The sequence below is a fragment of the Hesperophylax consimilis genome, chromosome 21 (assembly GCF_061612785.1).
Source record: "Hesperophylax consimilis isolate HC1 chromosome 21, BYU_Hcon_1.0, whole genome shotgun sequence".
Taxonomy (NCBI): domain Eukaryota; kingdom Metazoa; phylum Arthropoda; class Insecta; order Trichoptera; family Limnephilidae; genus Hesperophylax; species Hesperophylax consimilis.
The window spans coordinates 4,298,472-4,320,539 of NC_142856.1; the positions used below are offsets into that span (position 1 = coordinate 4,298,472).

Genomic DNA, 22,068 nt, shown 5'->3' on the forward strand with positions numbered 1-22,068 from the left:
CAAACGAAAATTAATATTTATTTATAAAGAATATTTTTTATTTTACTTTATTTTTGATTTACAGAGATTAAAAAATGTACAGGAATAAGATACTACCTGTGATATGTTTCCTTGTAATGTCAGCGAGTTTATCTGCCGAGTTTTGGTTCGATCAGATTCAATCACGAAAATAAAAGTTAAATTCAAATAGATGTTTACTTGTATGTGGAAAATGTCGGTTGAAAAGGTTCATCAGAAACTGTTTCAAACGAAATATAAAAATTTTTAACATCATTTAAATATACCCATTTTTTTAATTAACAGAGTTGAGAGTTTATTTGTTACCTCCACTATAGTTGAATAGTTTATTTGTGGCCTCCACTATAGTTAAACAGATTATTTGTGGCCTCCGCTATAGTTAGTCAGTTTATTTGTGGCCTCCACTATAGTTGAACAGTTTATTTGTGGCTTCCACTATCACTTCTGGTTTTGACACCGAATTAACTTGAGCAAAGTCGAAACCTTCTTCATTACAGACAGTTGGTATGTTAGTTTATACTAGTACACACGTCGTATTAACTTTAAGTGTTATTTCTAATATCTCTGAAGTCAACATATAAATTGGAAACTATCGTGTAACTGGTCGCAGAGAATATTGCTCAACTTGTCACAGCGTGAATTCACACTTGATTCACAACACTAGCGCTTTCGATAGCTAGCTACTGAAATGCTTACAAATTGATGATAATTTACCCCGAAGAGATGATTTCTAGAAAAATTACAATTACATTATAATATAAGTGTAGGTATACTCACAAGTATTTAAACTAACTATTAAAATAACTGCCTCAACACAGGCACAACACTAGCCTAGTGAGGCAGGCTATGAGAATCCCCAAAATTATCTAATTATTATGTATTCTATCTATTTACATGTTTATAGTTGCAAATTTATTAAATAATTCTATTATTATTTTTATTACTCAGTTACACAAAAGTTATTATTCAACTTCTTGGATATTAAAGTATTTATTTTAAAAGCATTTTCTTGTTACTTACATTTTAAAGAATATAAAGAAGAGCTATTTTTAAATATATCTGTTTGCGGAAGACATGGCACGATCAAGTGAATCGTACACTTGAGTCAGGCCATGTCAAAAGTCGGAATAATAGAAGAGTACGTATGAGACAATGTATGAATGTACATAATTTTATCTTAATCCCGCATATGAGTACCACTGGAGTCCCATTTGGAGCCGGTAAGACTATGGCATTCCCGAATGGGGATTTTGTCGGTAAAATGCATAGAATATTTTTTTAAATTACACATGCTATGGTTCGATATTTTGCAAAACCGATTTCTGAATTGCAACAATAACGTCAAAACTGTTGAGAAAATATTTATTTCTCTTAGTCAAACACTAAAAAATCATAAAACTTTCAATATTGTTGACACAATCATAACAATACCGGATTTGAAATAAAACATGAAAATAAGATTACTTGTTTATTCGAAAAGTAATTTCATATTTAAAAACAATTGATCATTTTCAAACAAAAGTAAGGTACATTTTAGCTTATTTCCTACACACAAATAAGCATCCATTCAGTGCCTACAGCACAATTCCATCAGCTTATCTCTTCACTGGTAATGAATGATCAATATTGATTTAATTTCAAGCGTTGCAAATTTGTGTGGTAATATTGTAGCACTTTACTTTCTATAATGTCTTCTTTAATATTGACTAATGAATATTGTGATTGCAAATCTCAGTGTCGAAAACACATTTACAAGAGGCTAATGAACTTCTAAGTGCAAAAATGATTTACAATTTGTTGAACAATAAAGAAAATAACTTTTCAATAAGAGACAGCAGAATTTACATTAGTATGGACGCTTTTGGCGGTGTGATTTTATTTTTTTCATGCATCATTTTTTGAATAAGTGAGTTACATAGGATTTATGTTAGTTCTTCGTAATGCGAGATTAATAACTAACAGAAACGCAATACGAAGAACATATGAAGCTCTTATTCGTAGTTTCCTGGATTGTAGCTCAATTATTTGGGCCCGTCTGAACAAAACTTTATCATAAAAATTGAAAAAGTATAAAAAAAGGTTTATGCGTTGTCTATTAGACTATTCCGGAACATTCCACAATATTTCAGAATGTTCTGGAATGTTCTGGAATATTGGGGAATGATCTTTCCTTCCAGCCCTTATATCTTTAAACCCACGTCTTTCAGGTAAAACCGGAAACCTTCTCCATGGATGGGGGATAGAGGGCTACCACACCATAAAACTCCCTTGGTCGTACCGGAACTCGTTTCTAAGTTTAAGCGGCATGCACATTTGTACTCTTACTTTTATAATACATGTATATTTATATAGTAGTATGCTGTGCTCTTAGTGCAGTTATGTGGCTTCAGTTTAAGTTTATTTGGTGTTAGTAAGTTTTCTATATCAGATCTTTACATTTTTTGTTATCCAGCTATAATAAAATAAGCTTTTTTGTCAAAAGTATGATACTAACGCAAACCCGTGAAAAATCACGGTATATTATAATTACTATTTTCAAAAACACAATTAACGTAATTTTATGTTAAAATAATACATTATTTACAGGTACCTACTTAATCGCTTGTTTGTGGAATTCATCTTGCCATCAGTGGCGGCCAGCTAATATGTGCTCCCGAGCGCCGAACAACCAACAAGATTTCCGACATGGCTAATCACAATATGAAACTCGGTTCGGTTATAATATCTCATTCAAAAGGTACCTACTTATTAAGCGCGCTTAACTTGCAGACCGACTTTGACTTGTGCCTATGTTCGTAGCAGTTCGTTTTCGATTGCGATCCAAAATTTAATTGCTTTGTCGCATATTCTGTGGAACAGTCGAAAGCGTGGGTACATACCAGTGCATACTATTCTTTGCAAATAATACCATATCAAGGACGGCGTTCGGGGTTTTACCACCACATCAGAAGGAACGGTTTATTCAGAAGAAAGTTAAACTAAAACGCGTATGTTTGATATTATTGTCGAAATCGTGGTTTCAATTTACCATCTGCTATTTTTCAGCGAATGTTCCGCTTCTTCGATACAAGCATACAGGATAAAACTTGTCATTAAGAGATGAGTGACGGTCAGATTACTTATTATCAGTTTAGTCAGTACTCGCCGTTGCCGGGCATTGTCTCTTGCATTTAAAACTTTTCTTACTCTGCGAAAGTTTTGAAGTTTAATTGCAGGTTATATCGATCTTGTACATATATCAATTATTAATAAGGCATATCAATTGCAGGTTATACTAATTTATGATTACTTTGTGTTTGTTCAACGTATAAATTAGAAATAAGTTTGAATGTGGAATACAGAACAATAGGTCGAGATTTGAAAAAAAAGTGATAATAAAAAATGCCGGTCCACCTAAACCTGAACTGATAATAAAACAAGAGTACAAATCTGGATCGAAGAAGTTTACTCGATCATCTAACAAAACAATGTATAACAAAGCTTCGTGGCTGTGTGGATGTGATCAATTGAATAGTTTATTTTGTTTTTCGTATTTAATTTACGATGTTGATTCAGTTTGGACAATCGGCGGTGTTACTGATGTAACTCACCTTTCTGAAAAAATCAAAAAACATAATTCTTGTCATTTACATTTACAAAAAATTTTGGGCTTAAAGGTTTTAGGAAAAGTTGACATAAGAATGCAATTGCATTCAGTCTACCGTGCCTAAGTTAAACACCATAATGAGCTAGTTAATAAAAATCTAAAAATATAAAAATAAAAAAAACCACGATCAATGTGAAGCTTAAAACATATGACTTCCTAAATAAAGTTCAGTTAAACTCTGTGCAATTTACGCCCGCGACGATTTTTCAAAAGCTAACGGCGCTTTATCAATTTTACAACTTTTTTTATAGTACTTGTTTATTAGAAGACTTTTCCGAGACTGTGAAATTACTAAAACGTGTGTTCACCATTCATGACCTTTGGGATGACTTCAGTTGAAAGCTAAAGATGTTTCTCAACGTTAAAAAGAATAAAATCCTTTTTAAACACGTTGAGCCCGGACAGATTGAACGCAATTATTTATTTATTTATTGGACAATTTGTATAGCGCCGCTTTTGTGAGATATCACCTCAGGGGCGCTTTACAGTTGATGCAGGTATTACAAAAAATATAAATATTACAAAAATAAAGTGAAGTTAAGTAAAATGAAGTACAGTAACAGGTGACACGAAGATAGAAGATGGAGACTCTGAAGCTAGGTGGTGAAGAAACTGGACCAGCTGCTGCAGCGAAAGAGTCCACCGCGTCCACCAACAGTGCCAGCACGAGGTTCGAAATCCGTCCAGGTGCGCTAAGTTCTGCTGCTAATAAAGCGCTGACACCTCACATAGACGTTCGGCGAGTCCATCCTGGTGATTATTGAAGCAGTGCATTCTGTCCGCAATAAAAGGTGACGGTCGGGATAATAAATTACCCTCGGTTTAGCTTATATAATAAATTCATAACCAAAAATGGGTTGGTAAGCAAGTAAGTGTTAAGCATTGAAAAAAGGTTTATTCAGACTATGCCTGATTTCAACACGAGAATCATAGAGGTCTTCGCTAAACAAAATGAACGGAGAATAGAACTTCTTTATAAATACGTATGTACCTTTATTTAATTTATTTTCTGACTTAATGTTGTAATCCGATGAACCCCCACATATTTTGACCACCGGCCGCCACTGCTTGCCATCAGTCCTAATTTTGAAAAAGACACTTAAATTCAAAAAAATTGAGTTCATTCATCATTAAAAAAAAAAAAAGTTCAATTACTGTCACATATGTATGTAATAATCTATATTTAGATTATTTTATCTAGGTAATCTTTTATTTTTTAATTACGTTTCTTTTTCCTGTATTTTGTATTTTTATTTATTTACTTTGTTTTTTATTCACTTTTATTATTATTGATATATGTAATGGTAGATACTGCTACCCGGCTCAGAACAGATATTGTCTAGTGAGTCGGGTAGCGCACATAATTTGTAAACAAATATTGATGTCAATAAACGCCCGGGTTACCGGCATTAAAAATAAAAATAAAAATTTAGTTATTTTACACCGGAATAATGCAACCAAAATAAGTAAGTTTCATAAAATATGTTTTTGAAGTGAAACTTCTTTACGCGCGTCATGCATTTTCGAGGACCGGAGTAAAACCGACTCATGACCGCAACGAAAAACCGTGATCATTTCGCTATAGGAGCCTAGCTAATATTATATACCTAGTTTTGGTCACTCTCCAAACTCAGCTTCGCGGTCTAGAGGCAGAGCGCCCGACTGTCGTCGTGAAGAACCGAGGTTCGATCCCCGCTTTAACTATTTTTTTTTTCTTTTTGTGATTTTTTTAAAACGAGGAAAAGTGATAAAATGCTCTCGTGCTGCGACTTTTTCAGGCATACATATAAGAAGATATCTACAAGATTTGTAATAATGTAGTAAAAAATTACATAAATTTGTTAATTTTAACCGAGAGTCTCCCGAAATGTCTAAATCCATTTAGTGAGACTCTAGACCGGCAGGTGTTCACTCGAGTAATTGGCTAGAAGTAACGGTCGGTACTTATATGATATTTTGGTCGAAATATAGCTTACAAATCGAGCCGGTAGAGTCGCTCGGTATTTTGATTAATTGTTTTTATTTTGAATCATTAAAATTACTAATCAAGGCCGATAACGCGACTAATTACCCTCGCAGACGTGCGTGACAAGTTTTTTTAGTAAAAAAACACAGCCGTAAGTGAGTTTTTCAAAATTTAGAAATGTTTTTCAAATTCAGACTCCATACGGGTATAAGACTGTTAAAACACGATAGATCTTTTCCAAAACGGACAAATATACGGAAATATTTTGAAAAACGACAGATATGACTTCACACTGCCGATATATCTTCGATTCGACCCTATATAAAGCGTTAACGAGACGTTATGTGATATTATTCATTTGCCGTGTTTGAAAACGAAAATTTGCGCGGGACAAGTCAATTGAGGAGTACACGTTGTATACGCGGTTCTCGTCGCGCGAGATACCTCTCCTCGCGGTCTAGAGGCAGAGCGTTCGACACTCGTTATGCAGGACCCGGGTTCGAATCCCATATTTTTATAACATTTAATTTTTTTTATCACATGCTACTTATAAATGTCAATAGACAGAAAAAAAAGAGAGAATGAAATGAAAAGAGAGAGAGAAGAATACTAAAAGTTTCACTTCCGTCGTGCGTAGGCTTGCCACACACTGTATTTTTTTTAAAAATCACATTTCTCAATTTAAACACTCAAAACCAATTTTTGTAAGCTTTAATATATATACATTATACCCACCGAGGAAAACTTTTTTTTAATAAATTACCAGAAGAAATTAGAAGCATCAATGATAAAAAACAAATATTGAACTATATAAAAAAAATATTTTAAAGAAATCGTTAGCAAAAAAACTGATTCCCCTAGTTTCACTTAAAAAACTCACAAATTACAAATTATCCTATTATACTCTATTTATTCTCCATAATATATATTTTTTCTTCCTTGCAAATACAATAATTTGTGTGAATTTTAATTTTGTAATTTTTTTTACTTTTTAACCTAGTTATATTACTTTTTCGCAAACGTACACTCCTCTCCCATCCACAAGCAAATGCTTTTAATGGAAGTGTAGTATAAATTAAAACAACATGACTTGTAAACATTGTATATTTATTGTAAAAAACAAATAAAAATATTTTTATTTTTTTTTAAATACACGAAAAAAAATTCTACACATTTCTTCAAATTATTGGTAATCCAGTTAAAATGGGGTTGCAGGCCATACTAATGAATTTAAACTTTATTATAGGTGCAACTAATCTCCTGCTGACAAGCTACTTGTAGCTTAGCGGGTATAAATAATATTGTATGTAATCTTTATACAAATAAAAAATAAAAAAAGGTTTCTTGATAACTTTTTTGTACATTACAAATTATTATTACGATGTCGGAACACGTGTTAATGAAAGTCCGAATATTTTCATGAACAATGTAAATATCAAAAAAACCTGTTAATTCATTCGTAAGGCTTGCAATCCCGATTGTAACCGGATTACCATTAATCTGAAGAGATTCTTTATAAATTGGCAATTCTCATTTTTCTCCGTCCACTACTGTTAAATAAAGAATTACATTACTATTCAAATAAAGAATTACATTAAAAATGTTCAATATGAGATGACTCAGTTAAGTAATGCAGTCATTATTATTGGTTTCTCCGGTAAATATATGTTTAAAAGAGAAATTAATAATTTTTCTTCTCATTAAAAATTAACATTTAGCAATTTTAGTAAAAATATTGCAACAGAGGAAGTGACCAATTTTAGACACAAAGCAAAAGTCAATTGGTACCTCTTTGACTTCATGATTAATAAAATGTGTTTGGGAACGTACGAGTAATTAGTGATTTTTGTAGGATAGGTTGTTCAACAGAATTTGAATAATTCATCAAATTTCAAAGTTAATATTCAAGTTATGTAAGAATTCTTTTCAAGTTTTGTTATTATTTCATCACGGGCCGGCTGCTTCACCGTATTTTATACTAAGAAAAGGTTCACAGAACTTGAATATTAACTTTTAAATTTGATGAATTGTTCAAATTTTGTGAAACAATCAATCCTTGAGTTTTGATTTCCATCGTCAAAAAACCTTGATATTATTGTTTTTCTTTTTTTTGTATGTGAATACCGCACAAGAGTTCGAACTGCACCCAACAGTCTGGAGCCAGTGTAACTAAGCCATCCACATTTGAGGTATGTTGTGAGGCTGACGGAAGTGTGGAGGGGAGGGAGATGAGGAAGATGAAGGTGGGGGAGTACCTGGATATTTGATCTGGTCACCAAACACGGCTAAGGCAATTTCAAGCAACATTTCATTACTGAATGGTAGTCTTACACCAAGGCAATACTGAGGGTATATTCCATTCTGGAACATGCCAAAAGTTTACTGTGCATTTTTTTGTAATTAATAAATTCTGAAATAACACGAAACTCATAAATAAAATTTACTTGCGCACGCCGGGATTTAAGCTAGTCGAGAGCCTTACCTCTCGACCATGAAATATTGTAAAGTGTTTTTAAAGATATTTTGGAATCCGAAAGTAATATTCTATATTTTCAATTGCTCGAGAAAATTCGGTACCAGTACAAAAAAGCTCAATCGGCAGATTACAGAAATATAACCGACTGGTCAAAGTTACCTCTGCTACTGATCTAGAGTACGCAAGTTCAAAGCCCGGCTTGCGCAAACATATTGTTTTTTGTTGTGGCATCCCCAACTGAAGAATGTTGTGACGCTGAAAGTAGTGAGGAGGGGAAGGAGATGGAGAAAAGAAAGGAGGAGAAAAGTGCTTGGCTATTCACCAAACACGGCTAAAATGATTTTAAGCAACTTTTCGCTTCTTAATGGAGGTCGACCAGTCTGGAATGTGCCTGAAATGCACTATGTATAAACGAATAAATTACGAAATAAACAAAATAATCAAACAAAATTTACTTGGACACGTCGGTTTTTGATTCGGCGATCTCCAGATTTGTAGTCAAGAATATTTATCACTTATCTGCGGAGGCTATAAATGATACTTTCCATTTAATTAATAGAAAATGATACAACGTTTATTTGAGGCAGGTTTCAGAGTGTTACATATTTTTTGTACCGCCCTCGTGAATGACAACAATTCAGAATTGAAACGTTGGTTGCTTAAACGTGTTTGGTGATTGGAAAACCCAGGTACCCACTTCCAAGTCGTTCTTTTGCACATATTCTTTCCCTGTCCATTAGTGTTAAGCTCTCCATACAAATCCATCAAAAGTGACAAAATCCAGACTTGGCAGTTCTCACATGTTAAAATAGACATACATTTTCACTGCATGCGAAGCAAACCCGGAGTATTCCTAATCAAAGCAAAAATAATTTACCACTACGCTAGTGAGGTTGTCGTTATCACAACTTGATCAAAGCCATTTTTTTTATTATTAAACCCGGATTAAACGTATAAAAAATAACAAACTCGTTCATGAATAAATTTCAGACGGGTTTTGCCAATTTGTGCGTTGATGTCACCTTATGTACATTAATTTTTACTCATCACAAATATGTTTTTATTTCTTCAGCATTTTATAGTATATTTTAATTCAGAATTTGTAAATAGGTTATCTAAATTAACTGACCTGCCTTTGAGGCTTCAACTAGACTAGACAGAAAAACTAGCAGTAACGTTATAAAAACAAATACAAAAAAAATCCGTTACGACTTTAATTGTATATTGAATAAAACGCCGGATGGTCGTTCATATTTGGTTTATTTGAGAGTAACGGCATTTGCAACATACACTAGTATAAGTATTAATTAACGCAAATAGACGTATGTTTCATATATATTATATTACTGCCCACTTCTGGGCAGTAATAACAGGTAAAAAAAAAAAACAATTATTCGTCTGTTTAACCGTTGTAAAAATGTTTAATGTTTATTCATATGGTATATATATATTATTAAATGTATTATACACGGTGTGTCAAAACTATCACACGATTGTAAATTGCACGAGATAACAACATTTCTTTGCTAATTTGTAATTATATAAACTAGCTGACATGTACCCGGCGTTCTTGGGAGTTATCTGTAAGAGATAGACATAGATCAGCAATATCATCAGCTGTAGGCAGACTGATAGAACTTAAGCGCAAACCAAATACTACGTTTGGTGATCGCGCTTTCGGAGTATATGGGCCAAATGCTTAGAATAAACTCCCTCTGGAACTAAGATCCATAACAAGTCCAACAATTCTACTCTAAACTAAAAACTTACCTTTTTAAGCTGTCATACCCTTAAATTAAATATACCATTCCTGAGAGAAAGTCCAGTTATATTCAATTTTCCAATTATGTCCTAAATCCTGTATTTAAATTTCGCTAATAAACAATTATATAATGTTAATTAAGTGTTAATCTCAAGTGACCTACCAGGTAAGTATTGTACTGTATATTATCTCCATAAATAGTTAGCAATAACATAGATCACTGTAGCAATGTATTATAAATTTGTACAGCGCCCTTGAAATGATTTTGTCATCCAATTATTATTATATAAGAATGTTAACTTTTCTGTAGACTTTTTAAGATATACAATTCGACGTACATTATTTTGATGAATAGCACAATGGTTAGCTAGCTTTTAACACCTACAAATTTATTTATTTTCGACCTGATTACAAACACGGACATTTTACATAGATAAACCTTCCGGAATAAAATCTCTAAATGATACTTAAAACCCTATCCACATTGCGTAGTTTAGAAGTTAAGCACACAAACAGACAGACGAGGATAGCTACTTGGTTTTATACTACCTAGAAATTGATTACTTAATATCAGTTAAAAGTTAATGATTAAAAAATTCTAAAGAATGTTTCTGAAACTTAGATAATGTCTCGGATAAACATTGGTTATGTTTATACGATTTTATTATTATTATTCAAAATTAAATGTGAATTGTGGTGAATATATTGATTGATTTTTACATTCTAAAAATAAAGACATTACATTTGCCCTTCCATTATTCGATAAATACGTGATCGAAAATGTTCTTGTTGAAGTAGAATAGGTAAGATACACAATAATTAAAGCTTGCGATGTTCGTAAGCTTGAGTTAGTAAAATAAATACTTAACCAATTCTTACATCCCCAATTTTATAATATAAATATTGACTCAAGGGGTCTTTCCATACCTTTTAAAACAACTTACAACTAACAGCTTGTCTATAGATTTTACAAACATGTGAACGGTTACCTCGAAAATCTTATTGAACTTGAAAGCATCGTAAGTCTCAATGGCTGCGATGGATTGGTCACGCGAAAATAGTGCCGGATTACAAGACAAAAAGTTAATTATTAAGACTCAATAGAAAGTGATTAAAAAGAAAAAGAAGGTGGTTTGAAAAGGATATATGTAAATACGAATGTTAGAGGAAGCGCGCTAATATAAAAAAAAACATTTATAATTAATAGGCGCGTGGAAAAAAAAAAGTATTACTCCTTTATTAAAAATCTCTGAAATTTATGGGTAACCCAATTGAAAACGGGACTGCATACCGTTTCCTGCACCTGCGTTTGTTTTAATAATACATAATGATATAATATGAATATAATATATAATATGAATGCGAAAATGTTAGGAAATTTAAATTTCAACACGTTTTTCGACATCGTCACAATACATTAGTACTTTACTTAAAGTTTATCAGGAAACCTATTAATTCATTTGTTATGCCTGCAATCCAGTTTTTAACAGGATTAGGCATAATTTAAAGAAATTCTTAATAAATTTGCATTATTTTAAATCAGTAAGTTTTCTTCGTGCGTTAGAGAAAATATTGAGTAAAGCATGACTTCTTTAAAAATTTTAGCATTTAAAGAAATACTTTGTATTTTTTCATATCTGTAACATGCTAAATGACTGTACCGGATATACTTTTTAAAATTTTCTGAGAATACTTTGCATTTTTTCTATCGGGGGTATTTCATATAATTAATTTTTCAATTCGGCAAATGTATAGTGATTATTTTAAAAAAAACAACATGAAAAACAGTGTTCAAAGGAAGTATGTCAAAAATCGGTATAAATTCGGAATGCTGGATCGTAAGTGGGTAGTCACAGCACTAGTTATTTATAAAGTGGGTATACACGTTTAGAATTGATGATTTAAAAACATTGGAGTCCATTTTGGGTGATTAGCGAGTCATCAACATCACGAAGAGAAACAACGAAATGCATTCAGAAGTGTAAAAAAATATGTTTTAGACGTAGGAGTTGGGATCCTTCAATTCTATGAAATGTTGAGTTGTTTGTTCGCCTTGACCTAATTTTATCAAATTAGAATCTAAAAGGTTATTGCTGTAAAAATTGCTTCTAAGATTTGTAATAATAACATAAATTTGGGTTTTTGTAACTTTCGTCGATTTTAATAACTGCACAAAAAATAGGTTCTGGCAATCGTTGCTAGCAATAATGAACCGCTTCAACTGCTATAACCGTTATTGTGTTATTTTTAACAACAGTAGAAACTATTCAAAATTTATTTTTATAACGATTGTTAATTCGCAACCGGGAAAGAACGCAATCATGTTTTACTTATTTGGAAAATATTTTTTTTCAATGTAATGTCAGTTTTTCTTTTTTAAATTCGAAATTTTAAATGTTTCGTGTTCATCATGACAGGTATAAAAAAGTGGACAGAAAGCTATGTATTGGTTCATTCACATTCATACATAGTCTTCTGCTATGTCTTGCAATATGCTCTGGTGACCAGACTCTTGCAGTTGATTAATTTATTCGTGCCATATCTTTCTGGGATGTCCCCTATAGTTATTTTAATCCACTTTCACGCTTCATATTCTCACTCAAATCCTTTATCCGTCCATAAACTTTAAAACTTAAAACCTTCTAAGATTACCTTTTTAAATCTTGTCATCATGTTTAAGTCTTTTCGTATGTTATATATTAACAACGTTTACTTCGACAATCTCATTTCTACTACGTTTATATGACTTTCGTCCTTCCTTTGTAAATTCTACAGATGTAATTACTACATTCTACAATTTAATAAGATGAAGATTGTGCCCCATTAAGCTCTATCTAACGTATTAGCCTCAACATTCGGGATATGGATAAACAGAAATAATGTAGCTACATGTGTAATAGTAGAAGCAGTCTTGATAAAAATGATTATTATAATATAAATGTGGACATACCTTTGTGGTTGGTGAATTCTGTATCTGCAGGAAGGTGGCAATGCCAGCTCGAACCCTGTTCTTCACCCCCCGAATGGTTCCCTTGGCGCTCCTGATGGTGGATGGCGAACTATCCTCGTTCTTAAAGTCCTTGATTCCCGCAAAGTATTCCATAGACTCCTCGTCGTACAACTCACTATCACTAGAACCATTAATGCACACGCCCTTACCATTCACAACACCTTTCTTCTTAGATTTTTTATCCGTATCACTCTCGCTATCGAAGACGTTCTCGTTCAAGTGGAAATTGTAATATTTATCTGTATCATACAAGAAGTTGCAGCTGTAGAGATTTTCTTGTTTTTGCTTCTCCTGGTCCTGTTTCCTATCCACATACGTGCTCTCGTTAATGATAGGCAATATTTTGGAATAAGGCGCAGTGGTTTCTTGAATCACATTTTGAGAGTAAATTACATCCGTGACTCTCGGTTTTTTGTTTTCATTGTTCACTTGCGATACCAGCTTAAATGACGTCAACTTTTCTTCTGGTATTACCTTAATTTCTCTCTTGAATGGAATGGATGCTTGCACGGGTTCTGATTTCTTTTCTAAATCCAATTCTGCCCAAGAGGTCTTGTTGATGGTTTCTTGTATCACTGGCACTGTGCTTAGCTTTGCTGATCTTTCTCTGATGTCTTGGAGGAGTCCTTGCGGAAGGAATCCCCCAGAGCTTTGAGTGTTATTGAAGAATGCCGGCATAGCTGGTGCTACAGGAGGGGCGCTGTCAACTTGGTCAATTGCGTCTGATTTTCGTCTTTCAGAGTTCAGGATCGCCGCTTTGAGGATGTCTGCCTTAAATGTCACCGTGGCTGTTTCCTCGTGAAGACTGGTCGCGCTCAATTCGCTGCTGTTTAAAGAGTCGCACGAGATATTGCTCTCGCTGTCCTCGGAATCTACCTCCGCACCGCTGCTGGTGACGCTGGGAGCTCTGGCGTGGGCGGTAGCTCCTATTACGGTAACGCTCACGCGCTTGTGGCCCGTGCCATTAGCCTTAGAATTCTTCTTTTTCGGTAGCGGGGGCGGAGTTCCATCCAGATCACTGCAGGTGCCAGAGTCCAGCGTGTCACTTGGGGAACATTGACCACTCGACATCAGATTTGTAGGAGAGCACGGGAAAGTATTGCAAAAGAAGTAAGCGTTATTCATGTTTCCGTTGTTTGTAGCGGTCTTCATGATTGTTTCAGATTTTTGCACCATTTCGTCTGAGCTTTTTTCTGTGAGGTTATTGGTGTCTGATCCGATATTTATTCTCACACAACTGTTAGACGTGTTGTGTTGACTGTTCATATAAGCATCACTCGGTTGGTCTTCTGTGCTATTACTTTCGCAGATGTTGACGATGAATTTGCCTATGGTGTTGATGGGGGATTGATTAAGATTGACCTTAGTGTTGGACCTGAAGGTGGATCGTTCCTCGCCGTTGACAATGAGGGGTCTGTGCTCGTCCTTGAGGGATGCCGTGTCGGGGGTGTTTGGGTACGAGGAGGGGTTGATTCTGATAGTAACAACGTGTCCGTTCCGCGGTGCGTTACCGACTGAAGAGGTGTGTGGAGCGGTGGCCTGCTGCTGGTCCCCCGCTAAGAATACCGTTGAGCGAGATGCGGTATAAGAAGACGTCGCTGCACTAACCGCCTTAGAACCAGTTAGAGTGGCCGCCACGACAGGGTTCCCACAATCACTTTCATAATACGCTTTGGTTTCGCAAGCCTGCAGCGATGTGCGAGGTTTTGTCTTAGGCGGAAGCGTCGGGGTAATTGCATTAAGAGAGAGCATCTTTACACTTTCCATCCTGATATACTTTTTTGTTTCCGTATAAGTAATCCAATTCAGCAGATTTCGTTAATTAATTCATTTTTTTAAACGCAACACCACAAAATCGTTGAAATTCAGCAAGTTTCAGAAATTAAACTTATTAACACAAAAGAAGTAAAAGTTAATTTAAATTTTTTCAATTACAACAAACAACGTTATTACTAAATGCAAAATGGCTGCCTTATGATTTCAGGATACTTTCAGTATGATTTTGGATAATATTTCTAATTTGCTGTTGACAGCCCTAGAGTCAAAGCAAGATTACACTCTTCGTATGCCGGCATACGTTGTACGCGAATACAGTAACACTGAGAACTGTTTGTGTTGCTCTCACTAACACTGCCTTAGTTGAACAATTCACTTGGCCCGTTTTCACTCAAGCCAAAGTTACACGATCTGTTATAATTAATATGAATTTCCACTGTTGTTTCCCTTGGTTTGTTTCGGTAATTCATCTAAAACCAGCGTATTATGGAATCTTATATTTTTTCCCATAGAAGATTTCGAATCCACTGTACTTTTTCTTTCACTTTGCAATTTCGCCGTTGTCACATCTGAAACAAAGAAAAATCATCATTATTATACGAAAGTAAAATTATTATCTATTGTCCATGAAAAACTCTTTTGGAGTTAAGTCATCTTAGGGTTTTAAAAAACGAGTTAATTTTCTTTACCTAAATAGGTACCTACGTACCTACTCGTATTTAATATAAATCAATAAAATATGTATTATTAAATATTACTTTGATAATAACATGACGACCTCCGTCTTTGAGAGGTAAAGGCTCTTGACTAGCAAGCTGGATATCGCGGGTTCATATCCTGGCGTGCGCAAGTAAATTTAATGTGATTAATTTGTGTTTTTTCACAAATTACTCATTTAAAAAAAAATTAAAGAATATTTGCGGCACGTTCCAGAGTAGAAGATATTCTCAGTAAGACCAACATTCAGAATTGAAACTTTGCTTGAAATGGCTTTTGCCGTATTTGATGAACAGATCTGAATAGTTAGGCACTTTCCATCTGACCTCCTTCACATCTCCTTCTCCTGTCTTCACTATATTCAGCCTCGAAACATACCCCAATAGGGATGACGTAGTCTCAATTAACTTCAGACGGATGAGAGCAGTTGGAACTCTTGTGCGGTTTCACATTAAAACAATTATGTGTTACAATGAAACATTTTCTTTTTGATTAATTGATTATTTTAATGATTAAATTTTCTCTGTTGCATACATATTATATGTTGGTGTTTTTATTTATATGCGATAAAATTAATAATAAAGATGGTATTCGCGCTTTCCCTAAAAAATAAAAATTCTAACACTTGCTTTTTATCTCACCAAAAACTTCGCATCTTTTTGCACACAAGTCTTTCAATTTTCTAAATAAATGAAAAAAAAACTGGTACTATTCATAAAAATGTTGTTTCTTGCCAGAAAAAAATAGAAATACCAAAAAAAATACTAGGTCAATACTATTATTTTCTATTATAACTCTAATGTTTTTTGTTTGAAGCTTAAATAAAAACATACATTTGTTCGATTCCCGTTACCATGCTTTCATTGACTTGGAGTTTATATATGTTCATACGGTGACAAATAAATCATCACAATGATAATTCATCACATCTTTAAAAAGTATATAGTCATGGAAAGTGATGAAACAAACTGGGTTAAGTAGGTTAGGTTAGGTTGAAAAAAATCATCGTTTCTAATGACTTTATATCACTTTTTAAAAGTGTGTTGAATTGTCATTGTGTTGAGTTATCATGGAACCGTTAATACATATTCCTAATTTTTCTAAAATAATAATCTAACATGGTGTCTTCAGCAGATGACCAATAAGTAAAACTTTATTACACAATTGATCGGTCAGTATAAGTTCTGTATAGTTATATTTTATTAAACTGCCTATATGGCTTTAGCCGTGTTAAGTGACTAGATCTGAATAGCCAGGTACTTCCCCGCCTTCCTCTTTCCCTTCCCCACTTACCTTCAGCCTCACAACATCCCCCAATTGGGGATGCCATAGTCTCACTGGCTCCAGACGGGAGCAGTTGGGACTCTTGTGAGGTATTCACTATAAAAAAAAAATTATAAAAAAATATATATTTTTTTTTTTTTTTTAAAGAAAGACAAACATTCCCGGGTTACGAATAACCCAACAATGTTTGAAAATCTCCTACTACCATCACAGAAAGCCGAAAATGTTGCTTGTGTTGTGATGGAGGACTTAGCCAGCCGAGGAATCGAACACGCGACGCTCGGGTGAGACCCAAGCGCTATGCCCACTCAACCACTGACCGGTATATAAATGATTGTATTTGTTCCCTCTGTTAATCTGTTTTTTCAATATGCATCTGTTTTAATTTTGATTAGGCCATCTCCAAAGGTCCACTAAAATCTGTTTTTTCCCTGAATCACAAAAAATTTTTTAAATTTTTTAAATTTTCTAGATTCTTATTTTCCATAAAATGGCGAGTCATTTAAATTTACTGAATGTAAAGTAAATGTTCGTTATACAAATAGAACGGCGTCATATGCGCCTAACAATTTTTACCTCATGTGAGTGTTTAAAATGTTACCTGGCTATTGTAGACTTAGAGGCATTGTATTTTCTTGATAGGAAAAAAATGTTTCTTAAAAAACCCTACTAAAATTGAAATTGTCGCTTCATCATCATCAACAGTAGCCAAATGACAAATCCTCCTCAATAGGGTTTCTTGTTCCAAGGCGAACTAAAGGTTGGTGTGTTAGTATTACATACTTTATATATTTTGTACATTTTATACTTTTAGATATTTTAACATTTTATACTTGTTACTCATTGATGTATTATATTAGTCTACGTTGTTACTTTATACATTTCATTGAGTTGTTGTACTTTCACTATTCTTACTTTGTTGATGGCAACGTTATGCCATATATATGAAAAAATAAAAAATAATGTTAAATGATACTTTGTAGAATAATATACATAGTAAGAAAAAATGGTTAAAGCTCTGGTAAAACCGAGCAGTAACTTGTTTTTTTTAAGTGACACAGCATCCAACCGTCTAAAGCCAGTGAGACTATGGCATCCCCAATTGGGGTATGTTGTGAGGCTGGAGGTAGTGGAGAGGGGAAGGATATCAGGAGGCAAAGGAGTAGGAAAGTACCTGGCTATTCAGATCTGGCAAACATGGCCAAAGCCATTCCAAGCGACATTTCAATTCTGAATGGTGGTCTTGTAGGGTAACTTTTACTCTGGAAAGTACCGCAAATATACTATAAATTATATTCAATAAGTAAATTGTAAAATAACGCAAATTAATCAAATAAAATTTACTTCCATACTTGCGGATTTGAACCCGCTTGCTAGTCAAGTTCCTAACCTGTTTGTTAAATCAATTAAAAAATTAAAACACTTGCACAAAATATCTTTCCCAAAAATTACATTCTTAAGTGTCAATATTTAGGATTCAACTTTCATTAATGCATTTTAATGCAATTAAGTCGGATATAGATCCCACGATTTCCAACCAGAATCAAAATAATCATCAGAAAACCGCAAGTAAAAAATACGTATTTATTTTAATCGGAAGCGAGCATCGATTTTATTTAGCCTTGATCGATTCCATAAAGTCTGCAAAAACAAGGCACCCGAAAACACTAAGTAAATCAGGCTGAAGAAAGCTGAGACATCGTAATGTGGCTTTTAAGGCTCATCACAAATATGTAAATACAGGGTGCTCATTCTTACCTAAACTTAAAATTTAAGAAAAAAAAATTCTTTAACTCTTTTGAATGTTTTACTCATTAGTATTGGTATCTCATATAAATAAAAATCGGATGTTTTTATCGGAGACACTATCTATGTTACAAATCAAATTAATTAGAACATTGTGATCATTTAAAAAAGTAGCTGCCAAAAATATGGGATAATTAGTTAAAGGTGATATTGTTAATCCTGAATTTGTAATATAAGATCAATAAATCAAACGTTAAAGGTCCCAATGGTCGGGTGGTTAAGACGCTGTCCCGATAAGACATGAAATCCTGGGTTCGATTCCTAGTTGTGACCCTTATGTTTTTTTTTTGTGTCTTGTTCTGTTTCATGTTTCGTTTAGATATATAAGTATTATCTTCTTCTTCAGTGATGTAAAACATTATTTAGTTGTGTATTTCACTTAGTTAGTATTTCACTACTATAATGCTTTTGTGTATCTTAATATTCTATTTCGTAAAAGCACAAAAGTGCGTAAAACGGAATAAAATCATTTATTGTTAAATTACACTGTATTATAATAACCAAATAAATTAAAGAAAAATATATATAATATAATATTAACCACTTATGATATTCGATACCCCAAAATGCATCTAACTAAATGTTTTTATTTATATTTTTGAGGATGCTGTGTAGAGAGTCTTTTTGAGGAGCGCAAGGAGTGAACCTGGGGCTTGATTAGACCTATGTTATTGGAGAAAGGAAATTACAGAGGCCGCACGAAAAAAATGAGTACCCCTTTTTTAATCAAAATACTGTTAAAAATGTGACTACATGACCATTTCCTAGTAAAGAATAAGTCATTCAGAATATATCTGAACACATGTTCACGCAGGTCCTTATAAATAAATTGAACAAGATGCGAAAAGATTATAATTTTTAAGTATAACATATTCGTGCTTTTTCTGATAGTAGTTTGTTATGAACTTTCTCAATTCATTCGTTATTGGCCTACAGTCCCGTTTTTAACAGGAAAAGAACTATTTGAAATATTTTCTCCATTGTCGCTTAACTGTTATCATGTTACATATCTCCCTTTCAAACCATCTTTGTACGCTTACTACGTGGCACCAAGATAGGAAAACATCAAACGTAAATTACAGAAAGAAACAGTTTTGCAAATTTAAAATGCCAGAACTCACCGTTACGTTATATTGGCTATTGCCGATGAAACATGAGTACTTAGTAGTTCAAAAGCTAAAACAAATAAAATACAATAAACTCTTCGTATTTGTCTAAATTTATGTGTTATTGAAATTGTGGCGTATTTTAAACATCCTGTATCACGTATAAAACGATTAATCAGTAACCAATCCACATGGCGAGTACGTTAACCGAGCAACATCGAGAATACTAAACCAAACTAAAGACTTTTAATGCTTGAATTGGGTTAAACTTCGCTGCAAAAGACCGTTTTCGCTTTTAATTTGGCTATTTTACGTGCCGCCATTTTTTATAACCGGATATTGCAGTTTTATTACAGTAGTTACTCGCTTAAGTGATCCATTGCTGTATGATCCATTTCGTATAAATACTTTACAACTTGCAGAAAGAAAATTATCGCAATATTTTAATATGTAGTTACTATTATCGGAGCATAATCGGGAAATAAGTGGGCGATTGAAATTTGTAAAATGAGAAATGGTCATTTTAACACGGTTGTGGAACGAAATGCCGACATCTGTGCTTCCTTCCTCCGACATCATGGGTTTAATACAATGCACTACATCTTATTTGCAAAATTAACTAACTAACCATCACACCGTATCCCCGTAGGGGTAGGCAGAGATGATGGACCGCCAAACATCGCGGTCTTGACACACACTTCTTGCCACATTCTTCTATTATCTCATACATACTCTTCTATTATTCTGATTCTTAACATGGCCCGACTAAAGTATCTGATTCACTTGATCGTTCCATATCTTCCTCGGGCGTTCTGCTACCATTCGCATTTGCGTAATATATTCTCCTTACACTCCTTTATTCGTTCATTCGCTCTGCATTACCAAACCATCAAAGCATCCCTTTCTTAATCTTACTCATTACGCTTACATTAGCCTTGCAAACTTTGCGGATCTCCACATTTCTCACACGATCACACATTGTGTTACACTCATACGACTCAGGGATCTCATTTCTACAGCATTCAGTCTTGAAAAAATACAATAAAAAATATAGGTAAAGTAGCATGTAAGAGTTAACGAAATATAGAAAACATTAACAAAAGATAAGATAGCAAAATTGCTTTTTAAATTGTTTCCAGGACCAAATATTGATGATATATTTAAGCAAACTTCCATTATAAAAATGTGTAAAGAAAAAAATAACACAGAATATCAAGAATTTTACAAACTCATGAGAAATGGAAATCAATTTATTACGCCAATCTTTAAAACAACTCAAATGCAAAACCATTATATTTACCAAGCCATAAAAAACTACAATAATCTCCCTTCCGAATTGCGCTATATTACGAACCAACAAGAACAAATAAATAAAATCAAACATTTTTTCCAAAAAAACTTATATTAAAAAAAAAAATATATATATATATATATATATATTTTACACATAACATAAAATTATAACATTGAATCTAAGTAAGAATCGTGGCTCCCTTATCAGGCACAAGAGCTCCACTTTTATGATAAGGTATACATGACCAATTATGAACCTTAGTATTATATTTTGCAAAAAATGTTTTAATGTAACCCATATGATGTATATTAAAATAATAATAAAATAAAAATAAAAAAAAATAAAATATAGATTACATTAAATATAGATGACATTAAATATAGATAAAAAATATAGATGGCATTACATATAGATAATATTAAATATATACGACATTAAATATATATAATATTAAATATAGATAATATCAAATATAGATGACATTAAATATAGATAACATTTAAAGTAGATGACATTAAATTAGATAATCTGGCAATATTTATTTGTTAAAGCTCGCAATTCAATATGACAACTTTTGGTATTATGTTATTGTATGTAATTATCACATGGAATTGAATCCTATTTAACAACTATGGACGTTGAATATTATTGTTAATTAATTTATACAGGTATATATTGCCTTCGTACACTCAATGAATCAATATTAAATTATGATGCTGTAAATGCATAATTATTGAATCTTACAAATTACGTCATACGAGTATATACGATTTCCCACAATTGATAAGTATTATATTTACGTAGACCACCACACCTAACAAATCTTACAACTGACCTTAGGATTGGTATTCTATCAACAGGGCGTTACTGAGAGTATCGGCTACTCAGTGTGCATTAATACTAATTTCTTAATTCGTATTATACAGGGTTTTCCAATAAGAGGTGTTATTTTGAATAGCCCGCTATTTCGGTAGATGTTACTTTTGTAGCTGTCATTTTTTGACGTTTGACAAGTAGAAACTACGTCATTAATAAAAATGGAACGATATACGCGTCAAGAACGCATTGAAATTTTTTAAATTCATTTGAGTGAATCAAATGCAAATCATCTTGAGTGATGAGGCCCATTTCCACCTCGGTGGCTTCATCAACGAGCAAAATTGTCGCATCTGGGGCTCGAAAAACCCAAGAGTTATTGTTGAAAAGC

At 33.3% G+C, this 22,068-nt stretch overlaps 1 protein-coding gene across 2 annotated transcripts in view; it reads right to left on the reverse strand.

Annotated features, from left to right (window-relative positions):
- LOC149413529 (uncharacterized) overlaps positions 1 to 22,068 on the reverse strand; it is a 279,540-nt gene that overhangs the window by 165,362 nt on the left and 92,110 nt on the right. For both annotated transcript variants that reach the window (XM_089644729.1, XM_089644728.1), the window contains one exon: positions 12,819 to 15,223. In XM_089644729.1, the coding sequence (XP_089500855.1) occupies positions 12,819 to 14,645 (1,827 nt within the window). In that variant the 5' untranslated portion in view covers positions 14,646 to 15,223. The remainder of the gene's footprint in view (positions 1 to 12,818; positions 15,224 to 22,068) is intronic.